Below are 17,104 nucleotides of genomic sequence, written 5' to 3'. Positions count from 1 at the left end.
AGAATAGAATAGAATAGAATAGAATAGAGAGGAGAAAGAGAAGAGAAGAGAAGAAAGAGAAGAGAAGAGAAGAGAAGAGAAGAGAAGAGATATTGGAAGGAATGGAATGGAACAGAATAATAGAATTAGGAATAGGAATAGCAATAGAATAGGGAATAAGAATAAAATAGAATAGAAATAGAGTAGAATAGAATAATAGAACAGAATAGAATAGAATCAGAATGGAATAGAATAGAATAGAATAGAATAAAGAGGAGAGGAGAGGATGGGAGAGGAGAGGAGAGAAGAGGAAGAGGAAGGAGGAAAGAAGGAAGGAGAATAGAATAGAATAGAATAGAGAATAGAATAGAATAGAATAGAATAGAATAGAATAGAATAGAATAGAATAGAATAGAATAGAATTCTATATTAGCCAAGTGTGATTGGACACACAAGGAATTTGTCTTCGGTGCATAATCTCAGTGTACATAAAGAAAAAAATAAAATACATTCATCAAGAATCATAAGATACAACACTTAGTGATAGTCATAGGTTACTAATAGCAATCAAATCATACTAGGGAACAAAGAAAACACTATAAATTGTAAAGATACAAACAACATACTTATAAGTGGGAAGAGATAGGTACTAATAAGTTCCTATCATTTACTTATATCATTTATGTATATATATATATGAGTCAAAAACTGGGCTGTGAAACTATTTACAGGCCCCTCACATCCCCGACATAAACAGTTTCAACTCCTTCCCTCAAAACGATGCTATAGAGCCCGGCACACCAGAACAACTAGACACAAGGACGTTTTTTCCCAAACGCCATCACTCTGCTAAACAAATAATTCCCTCAACACTGTCCAACTACTTACTAAGTCTGCATTACTATTAGTATTAATCTTCTTATTGTTCCTATCACCCAACCCCTCCCATTTGTGACTGTATGTATCCTTATAATTTATATGGACTGTTTCCTAGTATGATTTGATTGCTTCTTGTACCCTATGACTATTATTAAGTGTTGCACCTTATGATTCTTGACGAAGGTATCTTTTCTTTTATGGACACTGAGAGCATTTTCACCAAGAAAAATTCCTTGTGTGTCTAATTACACTTGGCCAATAAATCATTCATTCATTCATTCATTCATTCATTCATTCATTCATTCATTCATTCATATTCCTCCTTTATTATTATTGTTTTTATAAATAACTCCAGGTGGCAAACACACACAATACCCCTTCCTCCTATTTTCCCCACAAGCACAACCACCACAACCCCACATAAGGTGGGTTGAGCTGGAAGAGAAGGACTGGCCCAAAGTCAGTCAGCTGGTTTTCAGAAAGTTGACATTCACACGACTTGGTAACAAAACAAAAACAAAAACAAAACAACACCAGGCAGAGGTAGGAGTTATTGGTGCTGGCTAAGGCGCTAGGCTGGCTTCCAAGAGACCGACCAACCAGCGGGGAAGCCAGGAATGAAGGGGTTAACCCAAAGGGGAGGGGGAAGAGGAGATATTCTCAGCTGAGCAAAAGGAAAACTCTGGAGCCTGGATTGCCTTTGGCCCAGACCCTCAACCGATCCATCAGAATAGAGCTGGAAGGGACCTCAAAGGTCTTCTAGTCCAGCCCCCTGCTCAAGCAGGAGACTGTATTATTTCAGACAGGTGGCTGTCCAGTCTCTTCTTAAACACCTCCAGTGACCTGCAACTTCCAGAGGCAACTTCTGTTCGCCTGATTAATTGTCCTCCCTGCGAGGAAGTTTCTCCTGAATTCCAGGTTGCTTCTCTCCTGGGTTAGTTCCCATCCCTTGTTTCTTCTTCTTCTGCCTTCTGGTGCTTTGGAGAATAAATTGACCACCACCCCCCTCCACCTCTTCTTCAGGGCAGCCCCTCAAATACTGGAGAGGCTTCCACAAAGAGTTCCTCAAATCCTCCTAGAGATAAGAGCAGGCATAGATTCCTACACTTCCGGTTATCCCTTGCCACCCTGATGCAGGGCAGGGTGAAGCGCTGCCTAATTCCTAGGAGGCTTCATCAAATGGACTCATTGTACCCAACAATGTGGAGTCACAACTGTCAGTTCTTCAGCTGGTGGGGTTGGCCTTCCACTGCATCCAGTTCCGCCCAAGAACCTAACATGGGATCTATCCACATAGTATATGTCTATATATTATGTGTGTACGTAGGTCTATGGTATATATCTATTGGATGCATGTGTTTGTACAAAATGTAGTTATGTACAAAAATAAATATGTATATGTGTATATAGAATGTGTATGTTTATAGTGTGATATATAAATATGCTGCTACTATTATTATTATTATTATTATTAATTATTATTATTATTATTATTATTATTATTATTATTATTATTATTATTATTATTATTATTATTATTATTATTATTATTCCTCTGCTTGAGTTGTCAGTCACACCCACACACATTCAGACCAGCGATTCTATTCTTTTGGGTTGTCTGCCCTCTCCAGGTTGCCATCCCAACATGGTGGGCTTCCAATGAAACGGCAGGGAACCCATGTGGCCATCTAATCCACCCTGACAGAACCAATCTGTCTTCTCCTCCTCCTCCTCCCCCCGCTGTTCCCGAGGGGTTCCTTGGGGAAGAGGAGCGGGTGGCTGCCCCCCCCTTTTCTTCTCCAGCAACTGGGTTGCAAAGCAGGCACCCAATTGCACATCAGCTTCCGCCTAAGGTTGCGTGACATCCTGAACTAGCACAAACCAGCCAACCGAGTTTGAGCTTAAACCAAACCCTGGAATTTGTTTGTCTCTGTCTCTCTCTCTTTCTTTCTGTTCCTCTCTCTCTCTGTTTGTGTGTGTGTGTGTGTGTGTGTGTGTGTGTCTCTGTTCCCCCTTCTCTCCCCCCTCTCTCTCTGTCTGTCTGTCTGTCTGTCTGTCTCTCTCTCTCTGTCTCTCTCTCTGTGTGTGTGTCTGTCTCTGTTTCTCTTTCTCTCTCTGTCTCTGCCTCTGTCTCTCTGTCTCTCTCTCTCTCTGTGTCTCTCTCTGTCTCTCTGTCTCTTTCTTTCTGTTCCTCTCTCACTCCCCCTCTGTCTCTCTGTCTTTCTTTCTCTCTGTCTTTCTTTCTCTCTGTCTCTCTCTGTCTTTCTTTCTCTCTGTCTCTCTCTCTGTCTCTCTCTGTGTGTGTGTCTGTCTCTCTCTCTCTTTCTGTTCCCCCTCTCTCTCCCCCTCTCTCTCTGTCTCTCTCTCTCTGTCTCTCTTTCTTTCTGTTCCTCTCTCTCTCCTCCTCTGTTTCTCTGTCTGTCTGTCTGTCTGTCTCTCTGTGTGTGTCTCTCTGTCTCTGTTTCTCCTTCTCTGTCTCTGTCTCTGTCTCTCTCTCTCTCTCTCTCACACACACACACACAGAGGTTGAAGGGCTCGGTTCGGTCGCCCGAGTGACTCCCGTTGGCGGAGTTCGCCGCCGACCCCCGGGTCCCGCAGCCTCAGCAGCCGCCTCTTTCCAAGCCCAGCCTAGCAGCACTCGGGACAGCGGCAGTGGCCAGAGCTCCTTCTCTTCCGCGGACCCTCCGCCGCGCCTGAAAGAAGCGGAAAAGCCCCCCCACCCTTGCTTCCCTGCGAGACGCGCGTGGCTCCGGGACCCCGGCCCTCCCAGCCAGCCCCGAAGCTCCGAACCCACCGGGGCTCCCGGTTCCACGGACTCCTCCGTGGCCTCCGAGAGGGGAGTCCCGGGCCGCGCCCGTTCCTTCTGCCTTCCCAGCCGGGCGCCGGGCGCGGCTCCTGCCGCCTTCCTTGCCAGGCGGTGGCGGTGTGCGGATCGCCGGCTGCCTCTACCTGCGGCGAGGCAGGGGTTAAGGGCTGGCGGGCCCTCCCCGGCGCCTTCGGCCTGCCAACCGCTCGGCGCGGGGGGAGAGAGAGAGAGAGAGAGAGAGGCGGCCGCAGCCAGGCAGGAGACGCCGGGCGCCCGGCTGCGCTTCTCGGGTGGAGGCCGGTGGCAGGTAAGCGCTGCGCCAGGTGGGCTTGGTCCCAGCTGGATCGGGCGCGGCGATTTCCCCGGGGTAGCCAGGAGGATCCTGCGTGGGGAATTCCGGTGGGGGCAACTTTTCGGTCCTCCGGGCGTGGGAGGTTCGCTTAGCAACATAGATTTGGAGCTCAGTTGTGGTTCCAAGTCGAGGGACTGGCTGTCTTTGGGGGCTTCAGCCAGAGAAAGAATAGACCAGAAATAATAGACATAGAAAGAATAGGAATAGGAATAATAGAAGTAGGAATAATAATAGAATATAGAATAGAATAGTTTAGTTGGAAGGGACCTTGGAGGTCATCTAGTATAGTCCACCCTGCCCCCACCCAACAGGAGACCCTACACCAGGGGTCTTCAAACTTGGCATCTTTAAGACTTGTGGACTTCAATTCCCAGAATTCCTCCTCCGGTCATGTGAGCTCAGGAATTCTGGGAGTTGAAGTCCACAAGTCTTAAAAAGTTGCCAAGTTGGAAGACCCTTGATCTATTCTATATCTATTCTACCTCTTTATCTATTCTCTTTCTCCCTCTATCTATTCTACCTCTATTCCAGGGGTCTTCAAACTTGACAGCTTTAAGACTTGTGGACTTCAACTCCCAGAATTCCTCCTCCAGCCATGTTAGCTCATGAAATCTGGGAGTTGGAAGCCCACAAGTCTTAAAGCTGTCAAGTTGGAAGACCCTTGTGATAGATGATAGATAGATCGATAGATACATAATAGGTAGGTAGGTAGGTACGGAGAGAGAGAGATGATAAATGATAGATAGATAGATAGATAAATAGATAAATAGATAGATAGATAGATAATAGATAGATAGATAGATAGATAGATAGATAGATAGATAGATAATAGATAGATAGATAGATAGATAGATAGATAGATAGATAGATAGATAGATAGCAATATAAATTCAATAAACAAATAAATTTTATATGCTTTTCAGAGGCTGATATTTGAGATCATTTAAGGCATGTTAATAAGGAAAAGATAGGCCGAAGAGAGTTCCTTAACTTTCAAAAGTTTTTTTTTTTAAAGTGATTTAAGAATCCTGATGGATGAGAAAAATCAAATTTCTATTCTAATGGTTTGATACGTTTCTTTTGGAACGCATCTGGCTGCATTTAAGAGCAGATCGTGGTGCAATTCATTCTCTGCTTCTTTATTCAACGGGCTGGCCATCATGCTCAGATAACCCTTGGTGGCATTCAACCCCCAAAATGGCATTAAAATGTCCGTGATATTAATAAAAGTGAAGATGACCTTTGGGGGGAAAAAATATACACTACCCAGGATGAGAGGGAAAATATGAATGGGTTTACTCATCACGCAGCAGAAGGGGTGAATTTCGGGTGACATCACGCCAGCCTGCAAGCCCCCTTTTGATAATGGTTTGCAGAAGGCAGGTGTGATATTTGGGGGAAGAGGGAGGGAAAGGGGGGGGTGTCCATCCCACAGATCTTCAGGCCATTGTAGCAATGGTGGCCGGCCAGCTGGGAGAGCCTCCATGGAAACCCTTCATAAGCGAGAGATTGTGGCTAATTTGCATGCTTTAATCTATGCATGGTGTTTGCATAACATTTGCATGCATGAGGTGCTCCCCCTCCTGTAGCTTTTGAGGGGGTTGAATGCTACAGCACTTCCTGCTGGGATGTGTGTGTGTGTGTGTGTGTGTGTGTGTGCGTGTGTGTGTGTGTGTGTGCGTGTGTGTGCATGCGTGCATGTAGGACTTAGGCATATTTTGAATAGGGAAATCTCTTAACATGTTTTTTTAAGGTGGCTATTTCTTATTTGTTTATCCCACCTGCACTGTGTTTTTTTTTATAAGTAACTCAAGGCAAACATGTTTAATGCCCCTGCATCCTATGTTCCCTGCAACGACAACCTTGTGAGATGGGCTTGGCTGAGAGAGAGGAGAGGGAGGAGAGGGAGAGAGAGGAGGGGAGGAGAGAGAGAGAGAGAGAGGAGAGAGAGGGAGGGAGAGGGAAAGAGTGGGGAGGAAGAGAGGGAGAGGAAGGGAGAGGAGGGAGGAGAGGGGGAGGGAGAGTGGGGAGGGAGAGAGAGGGAGAGAAAGAGAGGGGAGGGGAAGGGAGAGGAGGAGGGAGGGAGAGAGAGGAGGGAGAGGGGGAGAGAGGGGGAGGGAGGAGAGGGAGAGGAAGAGAGAGGGAGGGAGAGAGAGGAGGAGGGAGAGGGAGAGAGAGGGAGGAGGGAGGGAGAAGAAAGAGGGGAGAGGAGAGGAGAGGAGAGGGAGGAGGGAGGGAGGATTGAAGGAGGAGGAGAGAGGGAGAGGAGGGAGGGAGAGAGGGAGAGAGAGAGAGGAGGGAGGGAGGAGAGAGAGAGAGAGAGAGGGAGAGAGAGAGAGGGAGGGAGAGAGGGAGGGAGAGAGAGAGGGAGAGAGAGGAGGGAGAGAGAGAGGGAGAGAGAGAGGGAGGAGGGAGAGGAGGAGGGAGAGAGAGAGGGAGGGAGAGAGAGAGAGGAGGAGAGGGAGGAGGGAGAGAGAGGGAGGGAGGGAGAGGGAGAGAGAGGGACGAGGGAGAGAGGGAGGGAGAGAGAGGGATGGAGAGAGAGAGAGAGGAGGAGAGAGAGAGGGATGGAGAGAGGAGGGAGAGAGGGAGGAGAGAGAGGGACGAGGGAGAGAGAGGGAGGGAGAGAGAGAGAGGAGAGGGAGGGAGGGAGAGGGAGAGAGAGGGAGGGAGGAGGAGAGGGAGAGAGAGAGAGGGAGAGAGAGAGAGAGAGGGAGGGAGAGAGGGAGGAGGGAGGGACGGAGAGAGTGAGGGAGAGAGAGAGAGAGAGAGGGAGGGAGAGGGAGGGAGGGAGAGAGAGGGAGGGAGAGGGAGAGAGAGAGGGAGGAGGAGAGGGAGGGAGGAGAGAGAGAGAGGGAGAGAGAGGGGAGAGAGAGGGACGGAGGGAGAGAGAGGGAGGGAGAGAGAGAGGGATGGAGAGAGAGTGAGGGAGAGAGAGGGATGGAGAGAGGAGGGAGAGAGGGGGGAGAGAGAGGGACGGAGGGAGAGAGAGGGAGGGAGAGAGAGAGAGAGAGAGAGAGAGGAGGGAGAGGAGGGAGAGGGGAGAGAGAGAGGGACGGAGGGAGGGAGAGAGGAGTGAGGGAGAGAGAGAGGGATGGAGAGAGGGAGGGAGAGAGGGGAGAGAGGGAGGGAGGAGAGAGGGAGAGAGGAGAGAGGAGAGAGAGGGAGGGAGAGGAGGGAGAGAGGGAGAGAGAGAGGAGGGAGGAGAGAGAGAGAGAGAGAGGGAGGGAGGGAGGGAGAGAGGGAGAGAGAGGGACGAGAGAGAGGAGAGAGAGAGGGAGAGAGAGAGAGGGATGGAGAGAGGGAGGGAGAGAGAGGGGGAGAGAGGGACGGAGGGAGAGAGAGGGAGGAGAGAGAGAGAGGGAGAGGGAGGGAGGGAGAGGGGGAGAGAGGGACTGGAGGGAGGGAGAGAGAGTGAGGGAGAGAGAGGGATGGAGAGAGAGAGAGAGGGGACGGAGGGAGAGAGAGAGGGAGGGAGAGAGAGGGAGAGAGAGAGGGATGGAGGAGGGAGAGGGAGAGAGAGGGAGGGAGAGAGAGGGAGAGAGAGAGAGGGGACGGAGGGAGAGAGGGGAGGGAGGGAGGAGAGAGAGAGGGAGGGAGGGAAAGAACTGGCCCAAAATCACCCAGTCGGCTTTCATGCTCAAAGCAGGACTAGAACTCCCAGGCGCCCAGTTCCGAGCCTGGGACCTTCCCTACTAAACCAAACTGGCTCTTCAAACTGATCTCATTCAGATGCATCTTCTATCTTCCTTTTTGCCTCTTAATAACCAAACGAAGCCCGTCTCTAAGGTCTAAAATGCGGTGATAGGAAGTCAGAGGCCAGCCTGGTGTGCCTGCTGGTGTTTTCCTATGTGCGAAAGGCATCGTCGGCTTTAAAATATTTACGGTGTAGAGTCTGCTTGGGCGGGGGGCAGGGGTGGGGTGGGGTTGGACTAGATGACCTACAAGGTCCCTTCCAACTCTGTTTAATCTGTAGCTCTACATAATGATGATGAAGCGCCCAGAACTTCTGGAGGCAAGTTGTTCCCCTGGTTAATTGTTTCTCACGGTCAGGAAATTTCTCCTTTATGTCTTCCCTCCTCTCCCCTCATCCCTCCCCACAGGCCCGCATCCTACGGCGGGGGATGGGTTTGCAATCCTCCCGGGGGACCCCTGGTTTTGAACCTGCCTGTCCCACCCAAGACCTGCCTCACACCCAAGAAGGAACCGTCCGGCATTGATGAGCTGTCCTCTTGATTCTTTGCAAGAACACAAGACTTGGATTGCACAGAGACGGGCAACGCCTCTACCTTGAGAGACAAAGAGATGGCTGGAGACCCCGCCGTGCAGGTAAGCCTGCCCGCTGCTCAACCAGGCCCAACTTTGCAAACTATGGGGCACCTCTCCCCTTGCTTCGGGTATGTGCCAGGCCTTCTGCGAGTTGAACAATTGCTCCCCCAAATGCCTATGGAGATTTCCCATCATCCGGGTTGTGGTTGTCTCAACGGTGCTTTTTTTGTGTGTGTTTTTTTTCAAGAGGCCACTGGACTTTCTGGTTTTTCTTGGAAGAGGTTTCGCTTCTCATCCAAAGAAGCTTCTTCAGCTCTGAAGAAGAACTGAACTGAGAACTGGAGAAGCTCCTTGGATGAGAAGCGAAACCTCTTCAAAAAAAAAAAAAGACCCAAAACAAACAGAAAGTCCAGAAGGTCTCTTGAAAAATAAATCACCTTTTGGGTCAACCGTGAACCTGGAGGATTGAGAATGTCCATCTTTTTTGAGAAGATAATAGAAAGACAAAAATATCTTATGTTACATATATTAACAGCAGCAAGAATTTCATATGCTCAGTACTGGAATTAAAACTCCACACCATGTGAAGGCATAATAATAATAATAATAATAATAATAATAATAATAATAGTAATAATAGTAATAATAATAATAATAATAATAATAATAATAATAATAATAATAATAATAATAAATAAATTAGAGTGTGTGGAAATGGATAAACTGACTATGCAATTAAAAGGAAAGCAGACACAGAATACAATGCAGTATGGGAAACGGGGTTTTTGTGTCGATAATAGATATAAGAATAGAAAATGTAAATAATGTATATAATAGATAAGAGGGTGTGAAAGTGTAAATTTTGATAGGATACATAAATGTATATATAAAGTCACAGCGCTGTTTAATAACTATTGGTATTATGTATAAATGGGGAAAAAACTCAATAAAAGATTATTTTTAAAAAAAGCACCATTGGGACAATTGCTCTCCAACGTAGTCAAAGATTGCTCCCCAGCAAATGCAGAAGGCCTTGGGCTTACATTTAAACTTAGAATAACTTTATTGTCAGTTTAAATGTATGCTGATCGTCGTACATTAAAAGGAAATGTGGTTGTATTGAGAGGAAGAAGAAGAAGAAAAGGAGAAATCCTCCGGAGATTTTAATGGTGTGGAAAATAAGGAGCATTTTCCTCCCTTCCCTGAAGAAAATAAAGGCCAGGCACGTGGGGTGACAGTCTGGGGAAGGAGATTAGGGGGTGTGTGTGATAAAAGAAGATGTTCTTGATCCAAGGCACAACGAAGCCGTGGAACTCTCTGCCACCAGATATGCTGGCTGGGGAATTCGGGGAGTCCACTTGTGTTAGCGGAATAGCAGAATCTATTTTAAAAAAAAAATGTAATATACATTATGCCAATTGGGGGAATGAAATGAGGAGGAAAGCCCAGTGATGGCCAAATGCCGTTCTTCGCTTGGCTAGCACCCCAAGAGATCCAGAAGGGAAACTGAGTCAGCGCTGACCTCTCTTGGGTTCCTTTTCCAGGATCGGGTGACCTTCGAGGAAGTGGCGATCTACTTTTCTGCAAAAGAATGGGAGACCCTAACCGATTGGCAGAAGACCCTTTACCTGGATGTCATGAAGGACAATTACAAAAACCTGGTGTCTCTAGGTAGCCATTTTTCATGGGGGTTGGGGGGGGGTGGGGGTGGGGGTTCCTGGTAAACAGACACACACAGACACACACAGACACACACACACACACACGCTATTTGAAGGATGAACTTTTCAAAAGGGATCCAGTACAGCTAGTTCTCTCTCTGGGCACCATGAGAATATAGCTACTAAACAAAACTCCGTACTGGTGACAGGAAGGGCATCTGGCCAGTCAACATTAATGCTCCATTCAGTTACCCAGACTCCACCCCTCAAGGACTTAACGGGGTCGTTCAGTGATGATGATGATCAGCTAGTCCTTAACTTACAACCACAATTGGGGCCGCAAATTTATGTTGTTAAAATGAGACGTTTGTTAAGCAAGTTTTGCCTCGTTCGACAACCTCCCTTGCCACCGGGGTTAAGTAAATCGCTGAAGTTCTTAAGTGAGTCACCTGGCTGTTAAGTGAATCTGGCTTCCCCTTGGACTTTGCTGGTCCGAAGGGCGCCAAAGGGGAATCACGTAACCCCAGGACACTGCGACCGTCATCGATGTGAGTCAGTTTGTCAAGCATCCGAATGTAAATCCCGTGACCATGGGGGATGCTTTGATGGTCGTAAGTCGCTTTTTTTTCAGTGCCGTGGTAACTTGGAATGAACTGTTGTAAGTCAAGGACGACCAGTGACCACTGAATGACTACTTGCAATGAAGATAGGAAATAAATGGAAAGGAAAAGAAAAATAAATTCGGAGAAAGTCCTCCTGGGCCTTTGCTCCCCCAAGGAGGGCAGGGAAGGGACAGGATTCACATCCATCTCTCCATTTGCCCTCCCTCTCCCAGGTCTCGCCGCGCAGCCCCCCAGCGTCCTCCTGCAGATCGAAGGCTGGGAGAAGCCCTGTGTGGGGAGAGCGCAGTTCCCCAAATCCAGAGAGGATTCGGAGGACAATTTGAGGGGTATGTCTGTAGCTGCGGAACCAGAAAGAGGGTTTATCTTCCTTGGAGGGGGGGGAGGAGAAGAAATGAGGGCTGGACTTCCATTCCAGGGAAGTTGGGAATTTCTGCGGTAGAGGTGTGAATAAATTTGGGGGGGCAGAGAAGCATTGGGGATGGCCAGCTCACCACACTGCCTTGTTAGAATCAAAGGGTTGGAGGGGATCAGAGGTGGCATTCAGCCGGTTCGGACCGGTTCTACAGAACCGGTAGCAGAAATTTTGCGTGGTTCGGAGAACCGGCCAATCCCGCCTCTGACTGGCCCCGCCAACCCCATCTATTCTCTGCCTCCCATTGAGTCCCAGCTGATCGGCTGGCTCTTCTTTGGTTGCCCTGCACAGGAGAACGGAGCTGAAAAGCAGGTTAGTGGGGTGAGGAGGGAACGGGGATTTTGCAGTATATCCTTCCCCTGCCACACCCACAGAACCGGTAGTAAAAAAAAAAAATTTGAATCCCACCACTGGCAGTGGATCTTAGAGGACGCTTAGTCCAACCCCCTGGATCAGTTCAGGAGCTTTGGCAGCCAAAAGGAGAACTTGCCACGTTGGGTTGGTAGGAAACCTTCCCAGTGCAACGGGGCGCATCTTATGGAGACAAGTGTTTTGTAAAAGTTCCCCCTCCCCCCTCCATGGATGGCCATTGTGTGAGGACTCCCCTACTTGGAGTCTGTAATGTGCCATTTCTGCCCCATCCAATTATACGGTAGTTTTGCTCCGCTGAATTTGCGTCGTGCTTTTCTTCGCTCTCTTGTCCCAGCAGGTGGCCGGCCAACCATCAAACAGGAGCCTCCGCTGGATGAAGATGAGACCGGACTGCCCTGCTGCCCACTGGCCTGGAAGGGGAGCCAGGACCCCGGGTCCCTCTCTGAGCAGCAGCCCCGGTGGCCAGGAGGCTCCCTCAGGCCGGATTCTACAGTAAACCGAGTTTTGTCTCCCTGGGACGCAGGGTCCAAGTGGGCAAACTGCAGCCTGGTGGGAAAAGAGGCTTTGCCGGTGGGATTTCAGTCTGTCCCTCGAGAGGCTGGGAAAAGCAACCTCTGCCCCCTGAGTGTCGCTGCTCCCCAGCCAGGCACCCACGAGGAGATGCTACTGATTTGCACCCAATGCCAGAAATGTTTTCCCATCCATTCTGCTCTCCCAACAGTGGTGCCCCGTGGAGCATTGGGGCAGGTGTGCCCTGCATGTGAGAACGGCTGTGTTAAGAGCCCCCCGACCCTTGCTCAGCCCCCAAGCCGAGCTGGGGTGTTGCCCTGCTCCTGTACGCACTGCTCCACGCCGAGCGTCCGCCCAAGGGGTGTCCTGAAGGACGAGAGACCCTACAAGTGTGGGAAGTGTGACAAGACCTTCCGATACGCCCACGAGTACAGCTGGCACCAGAAGGTCCACGCCGGAGAAAAGACCTACCGGTGCAGCGACTGCGCCAAAGTCTTCCGGCACAAACAGGAGCTGACGTGGCACCAGCGCACCCACACGGCGGAGTGGCCTCACAAATGTGGCACTTGTGAGAAGAACTTCCGCTTCAAGCAGGAGCTGACGTGGCACCTGAAGACCCACTCGGTGGAGCGACCGTACAAGTGCCCAGAGTGCGAGAAGAGCTTCCGGTACAAGCAGGAGTTCATGTGGCACCAGCGGGCCCACATCGGCGACCGGCCATACAAGTGTCCGGAGTGCGAGAAGAGCTTCCGTTTCAAGCAGGAATTCTCCTGGCACCAGAGGAGCCACACCGGAGAGAAGACCTACCGGTGTCCCGGCTGCGAGAAGACCTTCCGCTACAAGCAGGAGTTTGTTTGGCATCAACGGATCCACACCGGGGAGCAGCCATACCCCTGCGCCTCCTGTAGCTCCACCTTCACCTGCCGGCAGGAGTACATGCGCCACCAGCGGCTGCACGACGGAGAGAAGCCCTACCAGTGTCCCCATTGCGAGAAGACCTACCGCCGGGGATCCACCCTCATCCGGCACCAGCGTATCCACATGGGCAAGGAGGGGCCCTTTGAATGCCCGCACTGCCAACGAGCCTTTGGCCAGAGCGCCAACCTCCTCAAACACCAGCGCATGCACAGCCTGAAGGGCGAGACCCTGGAGGCTGCCTCAGACTGGCAGCCCTGCCTGCAGAGCTTGGGGGGGCCCACGCGGCAGGACACCGTGCCCAGTGTGCTCAGCCTGAAGACGGCTTCAGGGGGCGCCCTGCTCCTGCTAAACCTGCCGGACTCCAACTGTGGGAGAGAACTGGCGGCCAAGCCCAATGCGTGGCAGCCTCAGATGTGACCCGGTTCACATGGTGGCATTTGGGGGCTGGGATCTCTTCAACTTCAAGAGTTGAATTGGGTCCACCATGTGTCAGACCTGCCCCAGCTCAGGACCCTGGGAAAGTAAGACCCTCGACTCCCATTTGTTTAGTTTACTTTATTGTCCTTGCACCTCGTACAACGAAATTGAACACCATCTTCAGTGCACATCATGACCATGAAAATAAACACAAACACACATCCTTCCCACGCCACACATTGAATTGAAAAACCCCGACACCACATCAACACTGCACTATACAGTAGAATTCAACAGAGCTCCTGGGATAGAAGTGATTTTTCAGCCTATTTGTCTGTGTTTTTATTATTATCCTGTACCGTCTGCCAGATGGTCATAGTTCAAAAAAAAAAGGGGGAGGGGTTCCCAGGATGAGATGGATCTTTGAGGATGTTTTGAACTTTCTTAAGGCAGCGGGAGCTATAAAGCTCTTCCAAAGAGGGGAGAAGGCAACCAATGATCCTCTGGGCAATGACGTTAACCCTCTGGAGCACCGTCCTATCTGCCCCCGTGCAATTGGCAAACCCTACACAGATGTGCTGTGTAGAGTTAAGATACTCTCTATGGTGCAGCGGTAGAAAGAAGGTCACCAGCAGTTTTACATTCAGTTGTTGTTTTCTGAGAAGTCTCAGGTAGTATAATCTCTTTTGACCAGGGCTGCAACGTGAGCAACCCCAGGTCCTGTCCTCTTTTAGAGCAACCCCCAGAAACTTAAAACTGGCCACTTGCTCCACTCGGTCTCCATCGATAAGCAAAGGCTGGAGGTCTGATCTGTTCCTTCTATATAGTCCACTATAAGCTCCTTGGTCTTATTGATGTTGAGGACCAATTTGGTTGAAGGGATAGGATCTTTTACTAAGTCTAAATGGTTGCAGTAAAGGCATGGCTAGATCTGAAGATTCCTGTGCAAAATGTTACCTTTCCCTCCCATTTCTTGACTAGTCCCTCTCTAGCTCCCCTTTTCAGCCTCAACTCATTGGATTAAAGAAACACGAGACATCTTGATGGTGAGACAAATTTGAAATAATGTGATCTAGATTTTTAGTTATTTTCCAAGCCCGTTAGTGGGCAGGGATAGAAGGAGGAGTATTTCATTGACATTTCAATGCAATTAAAATGTGGGGGGAACAGATTAATTAATTGAAGCAAATACATGACTGGAGAATTATTATTTTTTTCCTACTGTTACGATAGCAGAGTTTTGAGAGACTGACTTTGGTGGGGAGAGGTGATTTTGGGCATCTAATTCTCCCCCCTTTGGTTCAAAGGAACAATTTCCCACCTTTTACATCAGTCATGCAATCAGAGAAATGTGGGATATACTATGGTAAAAACAAAAACAAAAAACCCATCATTTCCCCCAAGAATATTATTTACATGTTAACAAGCATTCTATTGTATTTATTTACAGAAAGCTTTTGCAAAAAATAATAATAATAAAGTTCCAATGATCCATCCTGTATCCAGCTAAACAACTTTGGAGTTTTATATTTTAATACTGATTGATTGCTTGGCTGATTATTTGCTTGCTATCTTTCGTTCTTTTCCGTGAAAAGCCAATTCCCAGGTTCAAGGCCCATGGTTTAGAAAGGATAATATCCAGGGGAACAATGGAACCTGCATAATCGGGATTTCTGCCTTCCTTATCATGGAAATAATTGTCCAAAATTTTAGAGTGATGATTTATTTTCCTTAGGAGCAAAACCTGAAGAGAAACTATAGGTCATCCTTGTTCATGGACAGGGTCTTTACACCATACATAGTAGAAGTTGGTGTGGTGGAAATGCGGTGTTTAGGCTGCTTTTGGAAACATAGTTGGAAGAGATCCTATAGATTTAACAAAAAAAATCCAGTGTTTCTCAGTCTTGGCAACTTTTAAGATTGGGAGGATTTCAATTCCCAGACTTTTGGGAGCACTGTGGATTATCCACCAGAAGGGGGCACTAGACCCTCTTGGCCAGAAGGAAACACCCCACCCACCACCCACCACCCACCCACCCCCCTCCCCGGTGGAGCAGCCTTGAAAGAAGGAATTTTCTGTCCCTTATCAGAGATGCAGAAGATGGAAGCTATTTTGGTGTATTCGCATGTTACGGAGAAAACAGCAGATCTGCTGATCAGCCTAGTGCACAAAATCCCACATTTCCCTCCCAAACAGAGCATGGCTTGAAAGAGAAGAGGTTGCGCTTGGCCAAGATGCCAAAAGAAATAAGTGATGGTCCCCTTTTCTTTGCATTCTAGATAGAGATAGATAGATAGATAGATAGATAGATAGATAGATAGATAGATAGATAGATAGATAATAAATAAAAGAGATAACGATAGATAGATAGATAGATAGATAGATAGATAGATAGATAGATGATAGATAGATAGATGATAGATAGATAGATAGATAGATAGATAGATAGAGATAGATGATAGATAGATAGATAGATAGATAGATAGATAGATAGTAGATAGATAGATAGATGATAGATAGATAGATAGATAGAAAGATAGAGATAGATAGATAGATAGATAGATAGATAGATAGATAGATAGATAGATAGATAGATAGATAGATAGATAGATAGATAGATAATTCCAATTCTGCCCTCGTCATGTTGCTAAAAACATTCAAGGGCAGCTGAAAAATGTTGCACGAAGGGGATCTTCAGACTACAGTCAAAAAAGTCAAGATGGTAGCCACCTGGGTGCCAAGGAGAGGGAGGACAATCCACCAGTGGAATGGAAGTTGCCTTCAGAAGTTGTGGGTGCTTCATCACTGGAAGCTTTTAAAGAAGACACCGGACAGCCGTTTGTCTGGAATGGTATATATAGGGTCTCCTGCTCGAGCAGGGGGTTAGTCTAGATGACCTCCCAGGTTTTTTAGACATCCCGACCTAGTATGAAGTGAAGATTTTCGGTTTGATGCCCAGTATTGTTGAATCGAAGCAGGGGAGGTTCGCAGCAACTCTGCTTTTTTTTTTTTAACCATTCTTGTGTTGTTGTTTTTTTAAAAATATCCTTTTTCCATGCCTTCTTCGTGTCCAGCTGCTGGGCGAGCCTTCCAGAAGTCAAAAGGAAGCAAGCTGATTTTCGAACGAGTTTATTGTTTTTGTGAAAGGAGTGCACAGGGACTGCCACCTTTTGCAGGACAACTCCTTTGCAGGCAGCTTTCCTTGCCAGATGCACAGACTCAAAATTCAATCAGGAAATGATGATAAATTAACACAGACAGAGGGGTTAAGAAACTTGCTGAAAATAGCCGTCTGTCTGTATTATGTCTGATCTTTTCTCCTCTTTAAAATTAGAAATGTTAATTACTGCAGGGTTGTGCAGTTCTCTTTCTTTCTCTCTCTCTTTTGGTCTTTCCTCTTTCTTTCTTTCTTTTTTTTCTTCCTTCCTTCCTACCTCCCGCCTTCTTTCTTCTTGTCTTTTTCTTTCTTACCTCCCTCCCTCCCTTTCTTCTTCTTTCTCTCTCTCTTTCCTTTCTTTTTCTCTTTTTCTTCCTCCCTCCCTCTCTCCCTCCCACCTTTCTTCTTACAGTCTTTTTTTATTTTCTTTTTCTTTCTTTCTTTTCCTTCCTTCTTCCCTCCCTCTCATCTTCTTTCTTCTTCTCTTTCTTTCTTTTTTTCTCTTTCTTTCTTTCTTTCTTTTTCTCTTTCTTACCTCCCTCCCTATCTTCCTTTCTTTCCTTTCTCTCTGTCTTTCCTTTTTCTTTCTTTTCTTCCTTTCTTCCTCCCTCCCTCCCACCTTTTTTTCTTCAGTCTTTTTCTTTTCTTTCTTTCTTTTCTTCCCTTCTTCCTTCCTCCCTCCCTCCCTCCCACTTTCTTTCTTTCTTTCTTTCTTTTTCTTTCTTCTTTCTTCTTTCTTTCTTTCTTT

At 47.7% G+C, this 17,104-nt stretch overlaps 1 protein-coding gene across 1 annotated transcript; it reads left to right on the top strand.

The window, feature by feature from the left end:
- Positions 1-3,582: 3,582 nt before the first annotated feature.
- On the top strand, positions 3,583-15,172 carry LOC113428911 (uncharacterized). The gene is made up of 5 exons (XM_087942570.1): positions 3,583-3,971; positions 8,120-8,345; positions 9,830-9,956; positions 10,782-10,895; positions 11,691-15,172. Exons 2-5 carry the CDS (start codon positions 8,322-8,324, stop codon positions 13,196-13,198), a joined length of 1,773 nt encoding a protein of 590 aa, XP_087798696.1. The 5' UTR covers positions 3,583-3,971; positions 8,120-8,321; the 3' UTR covers positions 13,199-15,172.
- The last annotated feature ends 1,932 nt before the right edge of the window (positions 15,173-17,104 follow it).

Source organism: Notechis scutatus, chromosome 13, assembly GCF_049901735.1.
Source record: "Notechis scutatus isolate UNSWTSFEM ecotype Mainland chromosome 13, rNotScu1.2, whole genome shotgun sequence".
NCBI classification, from domain to species: domain Eukaryota; kingdom Metazoa; phylum Chordata; class Lepidosauria; order Squamata; family Elapidae; genus Notechis; species Notechis scutatus.
The sequence above is the reverse complement of the archived record's forward strand: the minus strand, read 5'-3'. Positions and strand labels throughout refer to the sequence as shown.